The sequence below is a fragment of the Quercus suber genome, unplaced genomic scaffold (assembly GCF_002906115.3).
Source record: "Quercus suber isolate HL8 unplaced genomic scaffold, Cork oak 2.0 scaffold_372, whole genome shotgun sequence".
NCBI lineage: Eukaryota > Viridiplantae > Streptophyta > Magnoliopsida > Fagales > Fagaceae > Quercus > Quercus suber.
The window spans coordinates 563045-578044 of NW_027069824.1; the positions used below are offsets into that span (position 1 = coordinate 563045).

Consider the following 15000-nt stretch of genomic DNA (forward strand, 5'->3'; position numbering starts at 1 on the left):
ATATTTGCAATGTAATTTTTTTTTTTTTACACATGATATTCTTTAACTACTTTTTGTTTTTTCATCCGAAAAAAAAAAAAAAAAAAAAAAAAAAAAAAAAAAAAAAAAAAAAAACCATTTTTTGTTTACTAAGTGTGGGGCCAGAAAAACTGGTGGCCTCAGCCCACTCCAAGCCAGGCCCAAGGGCCCACGCCGAGGACGCATAAGGGGTCCGTGGATGAGAGCGCGAGGATCAATCTCCGAGGAACATATCCGAGGATGGCCCGTCCTCGGGCGTCCGAGACCTCGGAAGAACACGAGGACCACCCCACCAAAGGAGACTCCTTGAATATCCGAGGAGGAGAGGGCCCAGCGCCACGCGTCGGCGACGGGAGTACGGCGAAGAAGCAAGCCTTAGGCGAGCTGTCGGTAGGGGCCAACCAGAAGTGCGTGAGGTAGTCCCTCATCACCGGCCCCATGGGGATCGTCATCCCCCCTTCAAGGAAGGCGACAATGGGAATTACCACCTCGTCCTTCCGTCTGTGTAAGCGCCAATCCCCGTCCTCACAGTATCTCAGACCTACATTGCCGGGAATTCTGTAGTCGGCGATGAATTTCTCCATCGCCTCCTCAGTACAGACGTATTTCTTAAACCTACCCATCCCAGTTGACGCCTAAAAGAGCTAAGAAAGAATAGGTGAAGGAGAAGAAGGGGTAAAGAGGGATAGAGCAACTAACTGGGAAGAGGAGGAGCTCCTCGGACAGGCTTTTTGTGTTGTAAATGTAAGTGAGAGTGTGTCTAAACTCAGGAAGGACGCGCGAGAATTCTTGATTGCAAATAAGGAACAAGAAGAAGCAGTTCGTATGGGTATTTATACCCCAAATCGAAGAGCCATGCGGGTTTTCCCGCCCATAAATGCGAGACAAGCCTCCACCGTTGGATTGGTAACGCCTCATTAGACGTGGGGAGCACAAAGCCGCCTGAATTTAATGATAGGCACGTTACGCGCTCCGAAACGTCAGCGACGTGCCTAGGGTAGATGAATAGACCCCAGTGCTGACGGGGGGGTAAAGGACCACCCCACCAAAGGAGACTCCTTGAATATCCGAGAAGGAGGGGGCCCAGCGCCACGCGTCGGCGACGGGAGCACGGCAAAGGAGCAAGCCTTAGGCGAGCTGTCACATCTGCATTGAATGCGCTCACCTAACCCCCTTGGCCGCATTAATGGGGATGTAACCCCTTGACAGGGCAACATTGATCATGGTGAGCCACTTGAGTGTGGATAAAGCCTCTGATGGGACAGACGGTCAGAGGGAAGGCCAATGGATGATCAACAGAAGGAAGAAGGAGATAGGAGGAAGAGAATTATATAAGATAGGCGAGCAAAGCAATTAAGGGGGAGAAAAAGGAGGAGAATGACATAGAAGGACTCAGAGGTCATGCCTGTTTCTGGGGAGGGATCTCCTCGGACAAGTGCCAAGGAGCTAGTTGTAAACTGGACTCTCTCCCCTTCAAGGGAAGAAGAGGGGGCTTGTATTCCGTTGCTAGTCTGTTAGGGCCTAAACCTTCGATCCACTCTCTAAAAATGTATTGTTGGGGAACCTCTCTAAACTGAGTCCCTACACTAAGCATCCTTTAACTACTTAAATTACATTTAATAAAATTACTATCACTTTATTACTCTATATTTTAAATACTTAAGTCTCCATTTTAATATCTTGATTATTCTTATATTCTTCTAGAATCTAATTGCATCGAATATAAATTTTAGTAAATCCTAACTAAAATGAATGATCAATTCCCATTAAAATTAAATTTATCTGAAGATGACGTTTCTCATTTCTAATCGAAATTTCCCATTAAATTTATCTTAAGATGATATTTCTTATCTCTCATTGAAATTATAGATTCTATATTAGGGAATCATTTATCTTAGATGATGTTTCTTATCTTATCTCTAATCAAGATTATGGATTATGTATTGAAAAATCATTTACCAAAATGCGTTCTATGTTCATGGAACTTTTCTAGAAAAATGCTTTTCCTCTAAATATTTCTATTTTCTCTTTAAAATATCATTTCCACCACACACTCATGAATAAAAATGCACTTTTTAAAAATATCCTTTCTAAGAAATTTTCAAAAATATCTAAGAAAATATTCAATTTTCTAAAATATCACAAAATCCAAAAATTAAATTCCTTTTTTTCTAAATCATAACAATTTTTTTTTTTTTTTTTAATATATATATATATATATATGTATGTATTCCAAAAAACCCTTTTGGAGAGATAAAAAGAGAATTTTGTTACTAGGATTAATTGATTATAAGCACTTCACAAGTACAATTTTCCAATAAAACGTAAGCTTCGAAACACTCGTGTGTTCAATACAATTTTCTGATCAAAAGGAACAGCTAGCTATAGCCATCTGAAGTGAAAGCCATCATGAGTTGGGACAGGCCAAGAGGCAGATTGTCACCCTTGTCAACCTGCCAGAAGTGGAAAACCTTACCATAGGTCTTAACAACCTTTTCCATGTCAAGAACAGGTTCTCTGATAGGATATACTCCACCCCAATAAGCCTCGCATTGGCATCAGGACTATCGTATATGAGGCACTGCCGCACCTCCTCGTTTTGGTGTGCACAGTAGTGGTGCGCCCTCCACTTGCCGGCTCATGTCATACGCATAAAAATGAAACCTGATCGAGGAGCACGTACAAGATTATTAATAATATATTAATGTTACTTATGAATATATAATAGCATACAATCAAAAATCACAACCATTAAAAAACCAAGGTTTTGTTTATAACTATATTCTAACTTTTATTGTGGAACGTAGACCAATATTATAAGTCAGGCATAAAATAAAACAACATGCAACAATAGACTCATCAAGTTCTGAAATTCACAACTGGTTGAGGATGTAGATTGATGTGTACTATCATTAGTCATTAATGCAATATTATTTTCATTCTAAAAATGTTAAACTTTGAACAAATTTTACTATAAGATATGGTTGGTGTCATTTAAACAATATAATAAATAACTATTTCATTTTTTTAAAATATTTTTTTGACATATCAAAATATAAGACTTATGTTGTATTATTGCTAAAATCTTTTTTTTTTCATTGGGACCATTACTTACATCTCACTTTTATCATTCATTGATTAGAAACTGTCACTCTAACGATCATGTAAATTGTTGTGCAATTTTTTATGTCTTTAGGCTTATTGATAAAACAAATAAAGAAACAAGATTGTAATTCGTAAATTAAAAGATGGAGGTGATCGGAGGTAGGAAAATGAATACATACGCATAGAGGTGCTGGTGGATCTTGTTGAGGGAGCAAAGCTTTGGATAGTTGCAGTAGCCGTTTCAAGAAAGGCCGTGCCGGTCTGATCTTGTCTCGCCGGGAACCACAGGATAAGTCGTCGACATGATTTCACTTTTTCTTTTTTCATTTTCTGCTAGTTAGCTAGCTTCTCAAACCAACAAATTAATTGGTTTGAATTTGATTATATATAGAACTATATATCACAGAAAATCGAAATTGATGATCATGATCTGATCAGCTCCTCTTCTTAGACTTAGAGGTCATGAACCTGTCACATGCTGGGATGCACGGATGCGGCGCCAAAGGAGCCGCACCTGCGTCTGACGCGGCGTGATGCGGCAACGCGCAAGGGATGCCGCTGCCCACGCATCGGTGCCACATCGGGCCACTTCCTGCCACGTGTTTTTTTTTTCCCGACTCGGGCCATATCAGCTGTATTCGACGAAACTGCTGAAATGGCTGATTCAAGCGGAAACGGCCAATTCAGGCCGAAATTCAAAAAAAAAAAAAAAAAAGGGTGCAAAACACAGCATTTGAACTTAATAACAAACCCTAAAACTCTCTCACGCATTCTCACTTCGTCCAAACACTCTCTCACACTCCGTCACTCGTCTCTCTTTTCTGTGCTCTCTACAGTGTGCTCGGCTTTTCTTCCTTCACTGAATCACTCTCTGCCTCTCTGTCTCTGCTCTCCGACGTCTCCGTCTCCCCTTTGAGACACAGCCACTCAGTCACTTCATTCAAACTTCAGCTCTCTCTCACGCATTCTCAACTTAGGTATTGATATAAAGCTTTCAATCTTAGTTTGATTTGTGATTTGTTGGCTTGAAAATGGTGTAAGTATAGTTTCTGATAGATGGTCAGATCCATAAGGAGACCTCTTATTAATATTTTGGTGTATCAGATGGGGGTCCAGTGTTTATAAAGCCAATTGATGGGTCAGGTGAGTTCAAAGACAAATATTATTTTGCTGGGGTGTTAAAGGATGCTATAAAAGAGATTGGACGTGAAAATTTTGTCAAAGTCATCACTGATAATGCTAGTGTGATGAAGTCTGTTGGAGCTCTTATTGAAAGTGAGTATCCTAAAATATTTTGGACACCCTGTGTTGTCCACACTCTCAATCTAGTTTTGAAGAATATTTGTGCAGCAGAAAACACTAGAAAGAATGAAGTTACATATGAGGAATGTAGTTGGATTACACGTATTGCTGATGATGCATCCTTCATACATGTTTTTATCATGAACCATTCAATGAGGTTGGCAATGTTTAATGAATTTTTCCATTAAAACTGCTTCAAGTTGCTGATACTAGATTTGCTACGGTTGTTGTAATGCTGAAAATGTTGAATTGATAAAAAGATGCCTTCAAGCCATGGCTATTAGTGACCAATAGGCTTCTTATAGGGAGGATGATGTTGGAAAAACTCAAAAGGTGAAAGATATGATTCTAAGTGATCTTTGGTGTGATAATATTGATTATATCCTTAAATTCACAGCACCTATTTATGATATGCTACGAATAGTCGACACAAATAAGCCTTGCCTTCATCTTGTGTATGAGATGTGGGATTCAATGATAGAGAAGGTGAAGGCAGTAATATATCAGCATGAAGGCTTGGAAGATGATCAGTATAGCTCATTTTGGGGTGTGGTGTATGATATACTCATTGATCGATGACTAAAAATTGTACACCACTACATTGCTTGGCTTATTCCTTAAATCCTAAGTAAATACATTTATTTTCTATTTTCCTTAGTTCACCCTTCTAGTAAGACATACGTTTCATCTATATTTGTTTTTTAATCTTTAACTAGGTATTACTCCATTGAATGGCTTTCGGGGAATCCAAAACGCATCCCTCTACATTGGGATCATGAAATTTATATGGAAAGGAGCAAGTGTTTGGATCAATACTTTGAAGATGAGAATGAATTAAAGATGGTGAAGTTTGAGTTTGTTACATTTTCAGGAGGGAGGTTTCCTTCACCAGATGCCTTGACAGATAGGTGGGCCTTACAACCTTTGGTTTGGTGGCAATACCATGGCTCCGCATTTCCAACCTTTGGTTTGCAGAAGACTCTTGGAATGAGAGCGACATACATGGAGGAGCTGGAATTCTTGAGAATGCAACCCTTACACTTGATGAGCCAGAGTTGGAGGCCATGGTTATTGGGAATGCTAGCACTAGTGCTACTACTGGTGAAAGTGAAGTTCGAAGTGAAGCTATTAATCTTGAGGATGATGATGTTGGTGTTTGATTGTCTTGTTGATTGCCTTGTTGATTATCTTTTATTTTGTCTTAGTTTTGAACTTGTGAGTTGTATTCTAATTTCTAAACATCATGGAATGTTGTAGTTTCAATCTTGTGGGTTGTATTTAATTTATGAATATCATGTTTTAGTTATTATCTACTATTACTCTTAAATTTGGTATATGTTTATATAATGTGAAAAAGTATGCTTAGCAATATATTAAAATATAAATAAAAATAGTTTTAATAATTTTTTAATCACCGAGTCCCGCCACAGCCACACCCACCTTTTAAAAAACTGCGAGTCCCGCACCGGCACCGACACTTGTACTCGAGTCCTAAAATGCACCCGTGCTTCATAGTTACACGTGTCAGGAGATGTGGTAGACGAGGCTAATAACGTGGCTTCCTTGTAGGAACTCATGAGTAGAAGAGAAGAATAATTTTCTCTACAAGTAGAAGAGACACGTATGTCCTTGTCAAAGAGAGAGTCTAGATAAACATAAAAAAAATAAAATAAAATAAAAATTTGACACTAGCTAAATGTGCCAGATTATTAGTAATTGGTAAAAATATAATATTAAGTTATCTAGCAATTCCTTCTCAAAAGAAAAAGTTATTTAATTACCATTTTTTTTTGTAAATTTAAAAAAAGAATATATAATATAATATAATATAATATAACTATGTGGATTTTCAAAAACTTATGAAATAACATTAGAAAAATTCAAAAAAAAAAAAGTTANTGAACCTCTGAATCTGTGATTTGTGAATCTTAGTTTCTTTTCAATCTTAGTTTTATTTGCTTAATAGCTATTACTTATTACTCATTGTGATTTGTGAATCTGTGAACTTGGGTTTGATTTATTGTTAATTTATTTAGTTAATAGTTAATATTTGTAGCCATTGTAGGTTAAATTGAATCTATTGAATTTGCAATGGACGAAGTTACTAGCATAGAAACTTCACCTTCATCTAATCAAGAAGTGCCAAATGATGAATCTCCTCTTTGGCAGTATGTGAAAAAAGTAGAAAAACCACCTAGTGCTTCTGTTAAATTAGGTGGAAACACATACTTTAAGTGCAACTATTGTGGTGTAGTTTATATGGGATCCTATTCTAGGGTTAATCATTTATTAAAAATTCCTGGCAAAGGTATTAATGCATGCCCTAAGGTAACACCGAGCCATAGGCTGGAAATGCAGCGAATGCATGATCAAGTTGAGAATGATAAGTTAGAGAGAGAACGGAGAAGTCAAATTCTCTTACCCTTACCCCACCCAGGCCATAGGCCTATACCTATTTCCCCATTTCGGAGACAGGAAGAGAGTGATAGTACAAATCCAGTTGATGGTAAGAGGAGGAAGGTGACTCTGAATTCTCTTTTGGAGAAAGCATTCCAGAATAATGCTAGACATGATTTGGATAGCAGAATTGCTATGATGTTTTACACCAGTGGGCTTCCGTTTAACTTTGCAAGGAACTCATATTATTGTAGTTCCTATGCATATGCTACTACCCATAGCATTCCGGGTTATCTTCCTCCTGGATACAATGCCATGAGAACAACACTTTTGCAAAAAGAAAGAGCTCATGTTGAAAGACATTTGAAATGAATTAAAGACTCTTGGCTTGAAAATGGTGTAAGTATAGTTTCTGATAGATGGTCAGATCCATAAGGAGACCTCTTATTAATATTTTGGTTGTATCAGATGGGGGTCCAGTGTTTATAAAGCCAATTGATGGGTCAGGTGAGTTCAAAGACAAATATTATTTTGCTGGGGTGTTAAAGGATGCTATAAAAGAGATTGGACGTGAAAATTTTGTCAAAGTCATCACTGATAATGCTAGTGTGATGAAGTCTGTTGGAGCTCTTATTGAAAGTGAGTATCCTAAAATATTTTGGACACCCTGTGTTGTCCACACTCTCAATCTAGTTTTGAAGAATATTTGTGCAGCAGAAAACACTAGAAAGAATGAAGTTACATATGAGGAATGTAGTTGGATTACACGTATTGCTGATGATGCATCCTTCATACATGTTTTTATCATGAACCATTCAATGAGGTTGGCAATGTTTAATGAATTTTGTCCATTAAAACTGCTTCAAGTTGCTGATACTAGATTTGCTACGGTTGTTGTAATGCTGAAAATGTTGAAATTGATAAAAAGATGCCTTCAAGCCATGGCTATTAGTGACCAATAGGCTTCTTATAGGGAGGATGATGTTGGAAAAACTCAAAAGGTGAAAGATATGATTCTAAGTGATCTTTGGTGTGATAATATTGATTATATCCTTAAATTCACAGCACCTATTTATGATATGCTACGAATAGTCGACACAAATAAGCCTTGCCTTCATCTTGTGTATGAGATGTGGGATTCAATGATAGAGAAGGTGAAGGCAGTAATATATCAGCATGAAGGCTTGGAAGATGATCAGTATAGCTCATTTTGGGGTGTGGTGTATGATATACTCATTGATCGATGACTAAAAATTGTACACCACTACATTGCTTGGCTTATTCCTTAAATCCTAAGTAAATACATTTATTTTCTATTTTCCTTAGTTCACCCTTCTAGTAAGACATACGTTTCATCTATATTTGTTTTTTAATCTTTAACTAGGTATTACTCCATTGAATGGCTTTCGGGGAATCCAAAACGCATCCCTCTACATTGGGATCATGAAATTTATATGGAAAGGAGCAAGTGTTTGGATCAATACTTTGAAGATGAGAATGAATTAAAGATGGTGAAGTTTGAGTTTGTTACATTTTCAGGAGGGAGGTTTCCTTCACCAGATGCCTTGACAGATAGGTGGGCCTTACAACCTTTGGTTTGGTGGCAATACCATGGCTCCGCATTTCCAACCTTTGGTTTGCAGAAGACTCTTGGAATGAGAGCGACATACATGGAGGAGCTGGAATTCTTGAGAATGCAACCCTTACACTTGATGAGCCAGAGTTGGAGGCCATGGTTATTGGGAATGCTAGCACTAGTGCTACTACTGGTGAAAGTGAAGTTCGAAGTGAAGCTATTAATCTTGAGGATGATGATGTTGGTGTTTGATTGTCTTGTTGATTGCCTTGTTGATTATCTTTTATTTTGTCTTAGTTTTGAACTTGTGAGTTGTATTCTAATTTCTAAACATCATGGAATGTTGTAGTTTCAATCTTGTGGGTTGTATTTAATTTATGAATATCATGTTTTAGTTATTATCTACTATTACTCTTAAATTTGGTATATGTTTATATAATGTGAAAAAGTATGCTTAGCAATATATTAAAATATAAATAAAAATAGTTTTAATAATTTTTTAATCACCGAGTCCCGCCACAGCCACACCCACCTTTTAAAAAACTGCCGAGTCCCGCACCGGCACCGACACTTGTACTCGAGTCCTAAAATGCACCCGTGCTTCATAGTTACAGTGTCAGGAGATGTGGTAGACGAGGCTAATAACGTGGCTTCCTTTGACTCTGAGTAGAAGAGAAGATAATTTCTCTACAAGTAGAAGAGACACGTATGTCCTTGTCTAGAAAAATTCAAAAAAAAAAAAGTTAAAAGCATTCAACACAATTAAATTTCTAAAAAAAAAAAAAGATCAATTTTTTGTTATTTGTTTAACATTGATATATAAATTTGTAAAATATATGTATTAAAATTTGGAAAAATTACATAAAATGTGTAGAATTCATACTGTTAGAGTCATATTTTATATGTAATTGGCTAATCTTTTGATAAAATACATTTTACTTGTAATTGGGTAAATTTAAGTTGGGTTTAATACATCAAGAAATATACTGTTCAAACATATCAAGTGTTAGTATTAAAGACATAAAGATTGATTTAAGAAACAAGTGAAGAAAAGTTATTTCATTAAAGCTCGACAAATAGCTGCAATCGAGATTAAATGGGAAGCTCGACATAAGCCCGATCTATCAAAAATTATGATTTTAGAATTCCAGATCTAAAATTTGGCCCAAGGTAATGTATTTGTTTAGGGTTTCTTTTCTCGCAACCCTAAACATATATGAAGCTTATTCTAAGAGCCGTCACATACGGATGTAGAGACAAAGAGTTTATTTTTCTCTGTGACAAGCTACTGCGTTTGAACATTGATGAGAATGCAAAATGTCATATTTTTATCCCTTAATGTTTAGTCTTTTATATTTATTTGGTGCCTAAATGTACTCATTATTCTTATATTTTGATTTAGGATGCAAATGGAGTCATAAAGTGCAAAACGTAGTTAATTGGGTGATTCTGGACAGCTTTGACATCGCTTCGTAATCTGGGCATAACTCTCTCATCAGAGCTCCGATTGAGATGATTCAAGATGCTATGGAACGCCAAGACAAAGATATACAACTTTCATTTGAGTTTTGAAAGATATAGGCCGCATCAAGGTTGAAATCGAGCTTGAAGTTGCTGCACTTGCACTATTGACGTTCTGGAATGTTCCTTTGCTTGAAATTCTAATATGCAGATCTGATGAGGTTTATTTTTTGAAGGTTCCAGATCTGATGCACGAAATTTTCAGTTGAAAAACTCCGCTTTCCTAGTTATATTAGGACTTTGTTTTATTTTTAATATTTTTCCTTAATTAGTTAGATTTGGATGTTATTATTTAGAATATTTTTAGGAGATTTTGTAGGCTTGGGAAAGGGAGAGGAGAAATCAGAATTACACAGACACACACACGCCTCTCTCTCCCTTCTTCTCTAATTTTCTCCTTTGAGTTTTCTGTCATGGCTCTGTGTGGCTAAAACTTTTATACTTGGTTGAAGGAAACTGAAGCCTTGGAATCAATAAAACTATGAGATCTAATTTATTTTTATTATTCAATTTATACTTTGAATATCTGATGTTCTTCTGTGCCTATTTTCATGATTATCTTGTTTAATTACTAGGAGGCCTACTAGTTTATTATTCATTTCAATCTATTGCTAGGTTGGATATCAAATCCGTAATTGTTTGATCTCTCTAACTTGTGAAGCAACCAAGATTTAATGCTTTGCTGCGTCAGAAATTATTAGATCTTAGGAAGAATGCTTGACTAAATTAAATGTAACCGCTTATGTTTATGTTGTTTAGCTTCATCAATCTCTCTAATTCTTAAGGCTGCTACTAAATTAAACCTTTAGCGCTTGTCTTGGGTTGTTTAGTAGTTAGGGTTAATTAGACCGCTTGTTTTCTAATTAACTGCAACTAAGGAGAGATAGGAAAATAGTTCCAATGGTGAATATTTAAAGTGTGAATTGATATATATTTGCATCGATGATCAGTTATAAAATTTCGATGGTGGATGTTGACTTGGACCAAGGTTTGTTCTCTTGATTGATTTTGATACTTTAATTTGAATTGTTCCTTAATTGTTTTTCTTAAAATTGTTTTCATTATACACAACCCCTCCCCCCCTCCTTGTTCACGTAGCATAAAATTAGGGTAGATACTCTCTGTAGGAACGATCCTTACTCGCACTACTACATATATTTTTAGGAGTATAGGTTTTATTTTTGGTTGCCTACGACAGCACACCCTATTTTGGCGCCGTTGCCGAGGAGTGATTCTAGTTGATTTTTTTTGTGCTTCTTGTGAACCTTATTTCGTTCTTGAAATTTTCAAAAAAAAAAAAAAGCATAAAATTAGGCTAGATACTCTCTGTGGGAACGATCCTTACTCGCACTACTACATATATTTTTAGGAGTATAGGTTTTATTTTTGGTTGCCTACGACAGCACACCAATGCGTGAAAATATATAATTATTTTGAGATATGGTATAATGTTTAATTTATTATCTAAATTTTATTGTAGATAATTTGTTCTCCCTAAAAATTAAACAATTTCAAAAAGTAATTTATATCTCTCTATTTTTACAAATATATAATTTTATATTTTTTTATGTTTTTAATTGATATTATTTTGTTTTGAAGTGATCCATATTCTTCTAACTATTATTATCATGCATTATATTTTTTTCCCAAATTCTTTAGGTAAAACAAAAAATTTAAAGTTTCAAAGTTATTATTAAAATTTCTCATTCTCTTAAGGAGATTATCATAATAAAAAAAATTATAATATAATTACAATTAATATTACTCAAATAATTGATAGTACTCTCAATCCAAACTTTTTTTTCTCATTCTTAACTTAGTACACTACATTGAACCGGAATGGACCAAAGTAGATCGAATTGGACCGAATAGACCAAACTGGACCAAAGTGGATCGAATAGACTGAACTAGACCTACTTAGACCAAATTGGACTGAAAGGGATTGAATAGACCAAAGTTGACTGAAATGGGCCAATTTGACCTAATTGGACCGAAAAGGACCAAATGTCGAACCGTAATTAGTAAACATAACTCAAGCGATGTATAATAATTATACAATAAAGTGATGTAAAACCATAATCTCTGATAAGTAGTGTGTTTCAATGTGACAGAAGTTGTTTGTTGTTGAAATACTATCAATCATATTTGTTATCATGTTAATATTTTTAACTAAACTATTATGCATGCATTTGTGATTCTATGTCTATTGAAGGTTTTATTCAAGTAAAATTCAGTACCATGTAGAGAAATTTGGTACATCATGAAAAAGCATATCAGGAAAACTATTTGCATTTATTATTTTATACAAAATAATAATTTTTTTTTTTTTTTAACTTTCATTAAGAGCTTTATTATCTCTATCTTGAAGTTTAGGAAAATGACACATAATTCTCTAAGTAGGAGTAAAATTGGACCCCTTCAACCTGGCCTTGAATACTAACTTAGCATATAGATGTAAATACAGTGATGGAATGAGATTTTTTCAAGTGTGTATAAACTAAAAATAAATAAATTGTGTCTTTGCCCAAAGTGTCTGTATTACATGTATTTTCTACTATAATTTACATTTAGGTTCATGAATTTGTAAAGTCTCCATATATAAAAGTAAAAATGTGTCAAGTCAGGGTAGTGAGAAGTAAAGGTTATATCATGATTGGTAAGTTATAATTAGTTTTGAGATTGAGTTTGAATTTGATAAGAACTTCGTGTAAAACCCTTGGTTTACACCTTCCAATACCATTGTGCCACATCAGCATTTCACACATAAATAAATAGAGCTTCTCACACACAATATTTCCTTCCTATTATAGAAAATCAAATCCTATTGAATTAAAACCTTTTGCTCCTTGTAGACACCTCATTTTGTACTTGTTAATAACCTTTGGTTCCTAACCCCAATGATTACCTTGACATATGTCAATCAAGGGTAATTAAAGAATTCACAATTGTTTGGAAGTAATCACAACTCAAAAGTGCTCAAATTGCCTTTAAAATAATGCTGAAAAATGACCTTTGCTCACTAATTTGACCATAACGTTTTATCCACAAAGACTTTTGGAGTGAGATTTATTTATTTGTAACGTAAAAATCATGGTCTTCACTTTGAACATAAATTTTGCATGATTTGGATTTATATTGAGTGAGGTATGGTTGTTTGAATTCAAGTCAATAGTGCAGTCAAAATTAAGGTTTTGATGAAGCATGCATACTCATGGCCTGAACCTATATACACAAACTCAATTCTAGGTGCTTAGAAATTGAGTTTTGGGTCCCCAAAAGACCATTCTTTGATGGGGGCCGGCCCCTAGACCTTTAAAAATTTCTAAAGCCTATAAAAACCTCCCGAAAACCCTAGTTTTAACGTATAAATACTCACCTTATGTCTCCAATCAAAACCCTAGCTAAAGAGAGATTATTTTTTGCCTCCCTCTTTTATAAAACCCTAATTCTCTTTTCTAAAACTCATACACAACACCTAAGCATGTTTTTAACAAATTCAAAACCTCTCTTTAGTTAGTTCTAAGGCAGAAATTAGTTTTCTAATTGTTTTCAAAACATTTTCAATGATAATCTTATTCTTGAGTTGCGATTAATTATGTTTTATAGTGACTCTTTAATTATTTTGTTATCTCAATCTAATCTCTATATTGTAGGCACTAAGGGTCAGTTAAAAACCTCAAACTCGTGATCCTAAGCACAGTGAGTATTTTTTCCATGAACTCCTCATTTGCTTAATATGAATTACATGACTTTATTAATATAGTTTCTCTAATTATTTTATATATATATATATATATTTTGTTTTAAACTCTTTTGATATGTATTAGTATGATTTTAGGTTCATATAATCTATTCTATTTGTTCTTGTGTCTTTATTTTATTCTTACGTTATATTAACATGTTGTTGGTGTAATGTTAGTTTGAATATTAGTATTTTTTTTTCAATGATTATTATTCTTGTTTGATGTGTTAACATAATTATAGGTTAGTTATATTTGGTTCTTAGATAAGTATTTAGGGTTTCTAACATGTTTATTTGTTAATACATTTGTTTGTTACAACTTGCAAAGTGTAACTTTTCGAATCTGTGCTAAAGGATGTGTACGCATCATCGAGTATACGTGCGTATGGTTTCGACCATGTGTAAACATAGTTGAGTATGTGTATGCACCACAAACCCAAATTAGGGCAAAATCTTATTTTTATTTAATTTAATTATTTTTCATATGTTATTTGATCCTATTTGACTCTATTTAGGTTAATTAATTTTGTTTTTAATTATCTTCCTTGTTCGTTTTAGTATTTTTGCTATGTTTGGTTTATTTTTGATATTTTTCCTTTTCTGTTTATTTAGTTTTTATCTTTTCCTTTTTAGTATGATATATTTGATTTGTGTTTTGAAGTGTTTCCTTTTCTGTTATTGTGTGATATTTAATATGTTGTGTGTGTTATTTTATTTAAGTGTGGGATGTATGTTTAGGTTAAGGATTAGGGCTCTCTTAATAAACTTTTTAATTAAATATGTCCTAGCAACACATAATGGAGGTTGGCCCACAAGTCGGCAAGTCTTGAGTGCCTAACATCTTTCTAAGCCGTACCCAACTCCAAACCCTAATCTAGTATGTAGATCTATGAATGTAAGTAAGTTGCCTAAAAGGCCCAATCTGGTTCCTGAACCTAAACCAAATGCCAACACTATTTTCACCCTCCACCTAGTCCACTCCAGGTCGAGGTGTATCACGGGTGCTTGTGCCCACACTCCCTCCATGGAAGAACCACTACCTTCAAGCCCACATAAACGTTGCTAGAATCTAGAAAAAGATGTTAGAGTTGCCTTTGGGTTGTTGTTGTGATCATCAAACCCATCCCTCCATTTCTGTTGATAGGTCAAGAATGTATTGACCACTTGTGATGAATTAATTGATTAATTAGCCAAGTTTATTAATTAATCAAATTAACATGCAAAATGCGTGGTAGCACAAACAAATCACCAATTAAACTAAATGCAGCGGAAATTAAATTGACACAGTGATTTGTTTACGAATGGGGAAAACCTACACAGCAAAAACCCCACCGAGTGA

At 34.9% G+C, this 15000-nt stretch overlaps 1 protein-coding gene across 1 annotated transcript; it reads right to left on the reverse strand.

Annotated features, from left to right (window-relative positions):
* Positions 1-2396: 2396 nt before the first annotated feature.
* On the reverse strand, positions 2397-3427 carry LOC112023009 (oil body-associated protein 1B-like). The gene is given in 6 exon segments (XM_065760552.1): positions 2397-2524; positions 2527-2641; positions 2643-2682; positions 3303-3330; positions 3333-3390; positions 3392-3427. Coding segments are annotated over 6 exon segments (405 nt in total).
* Positions 3428-15000: the final 11573 nt, after the last annotated feature.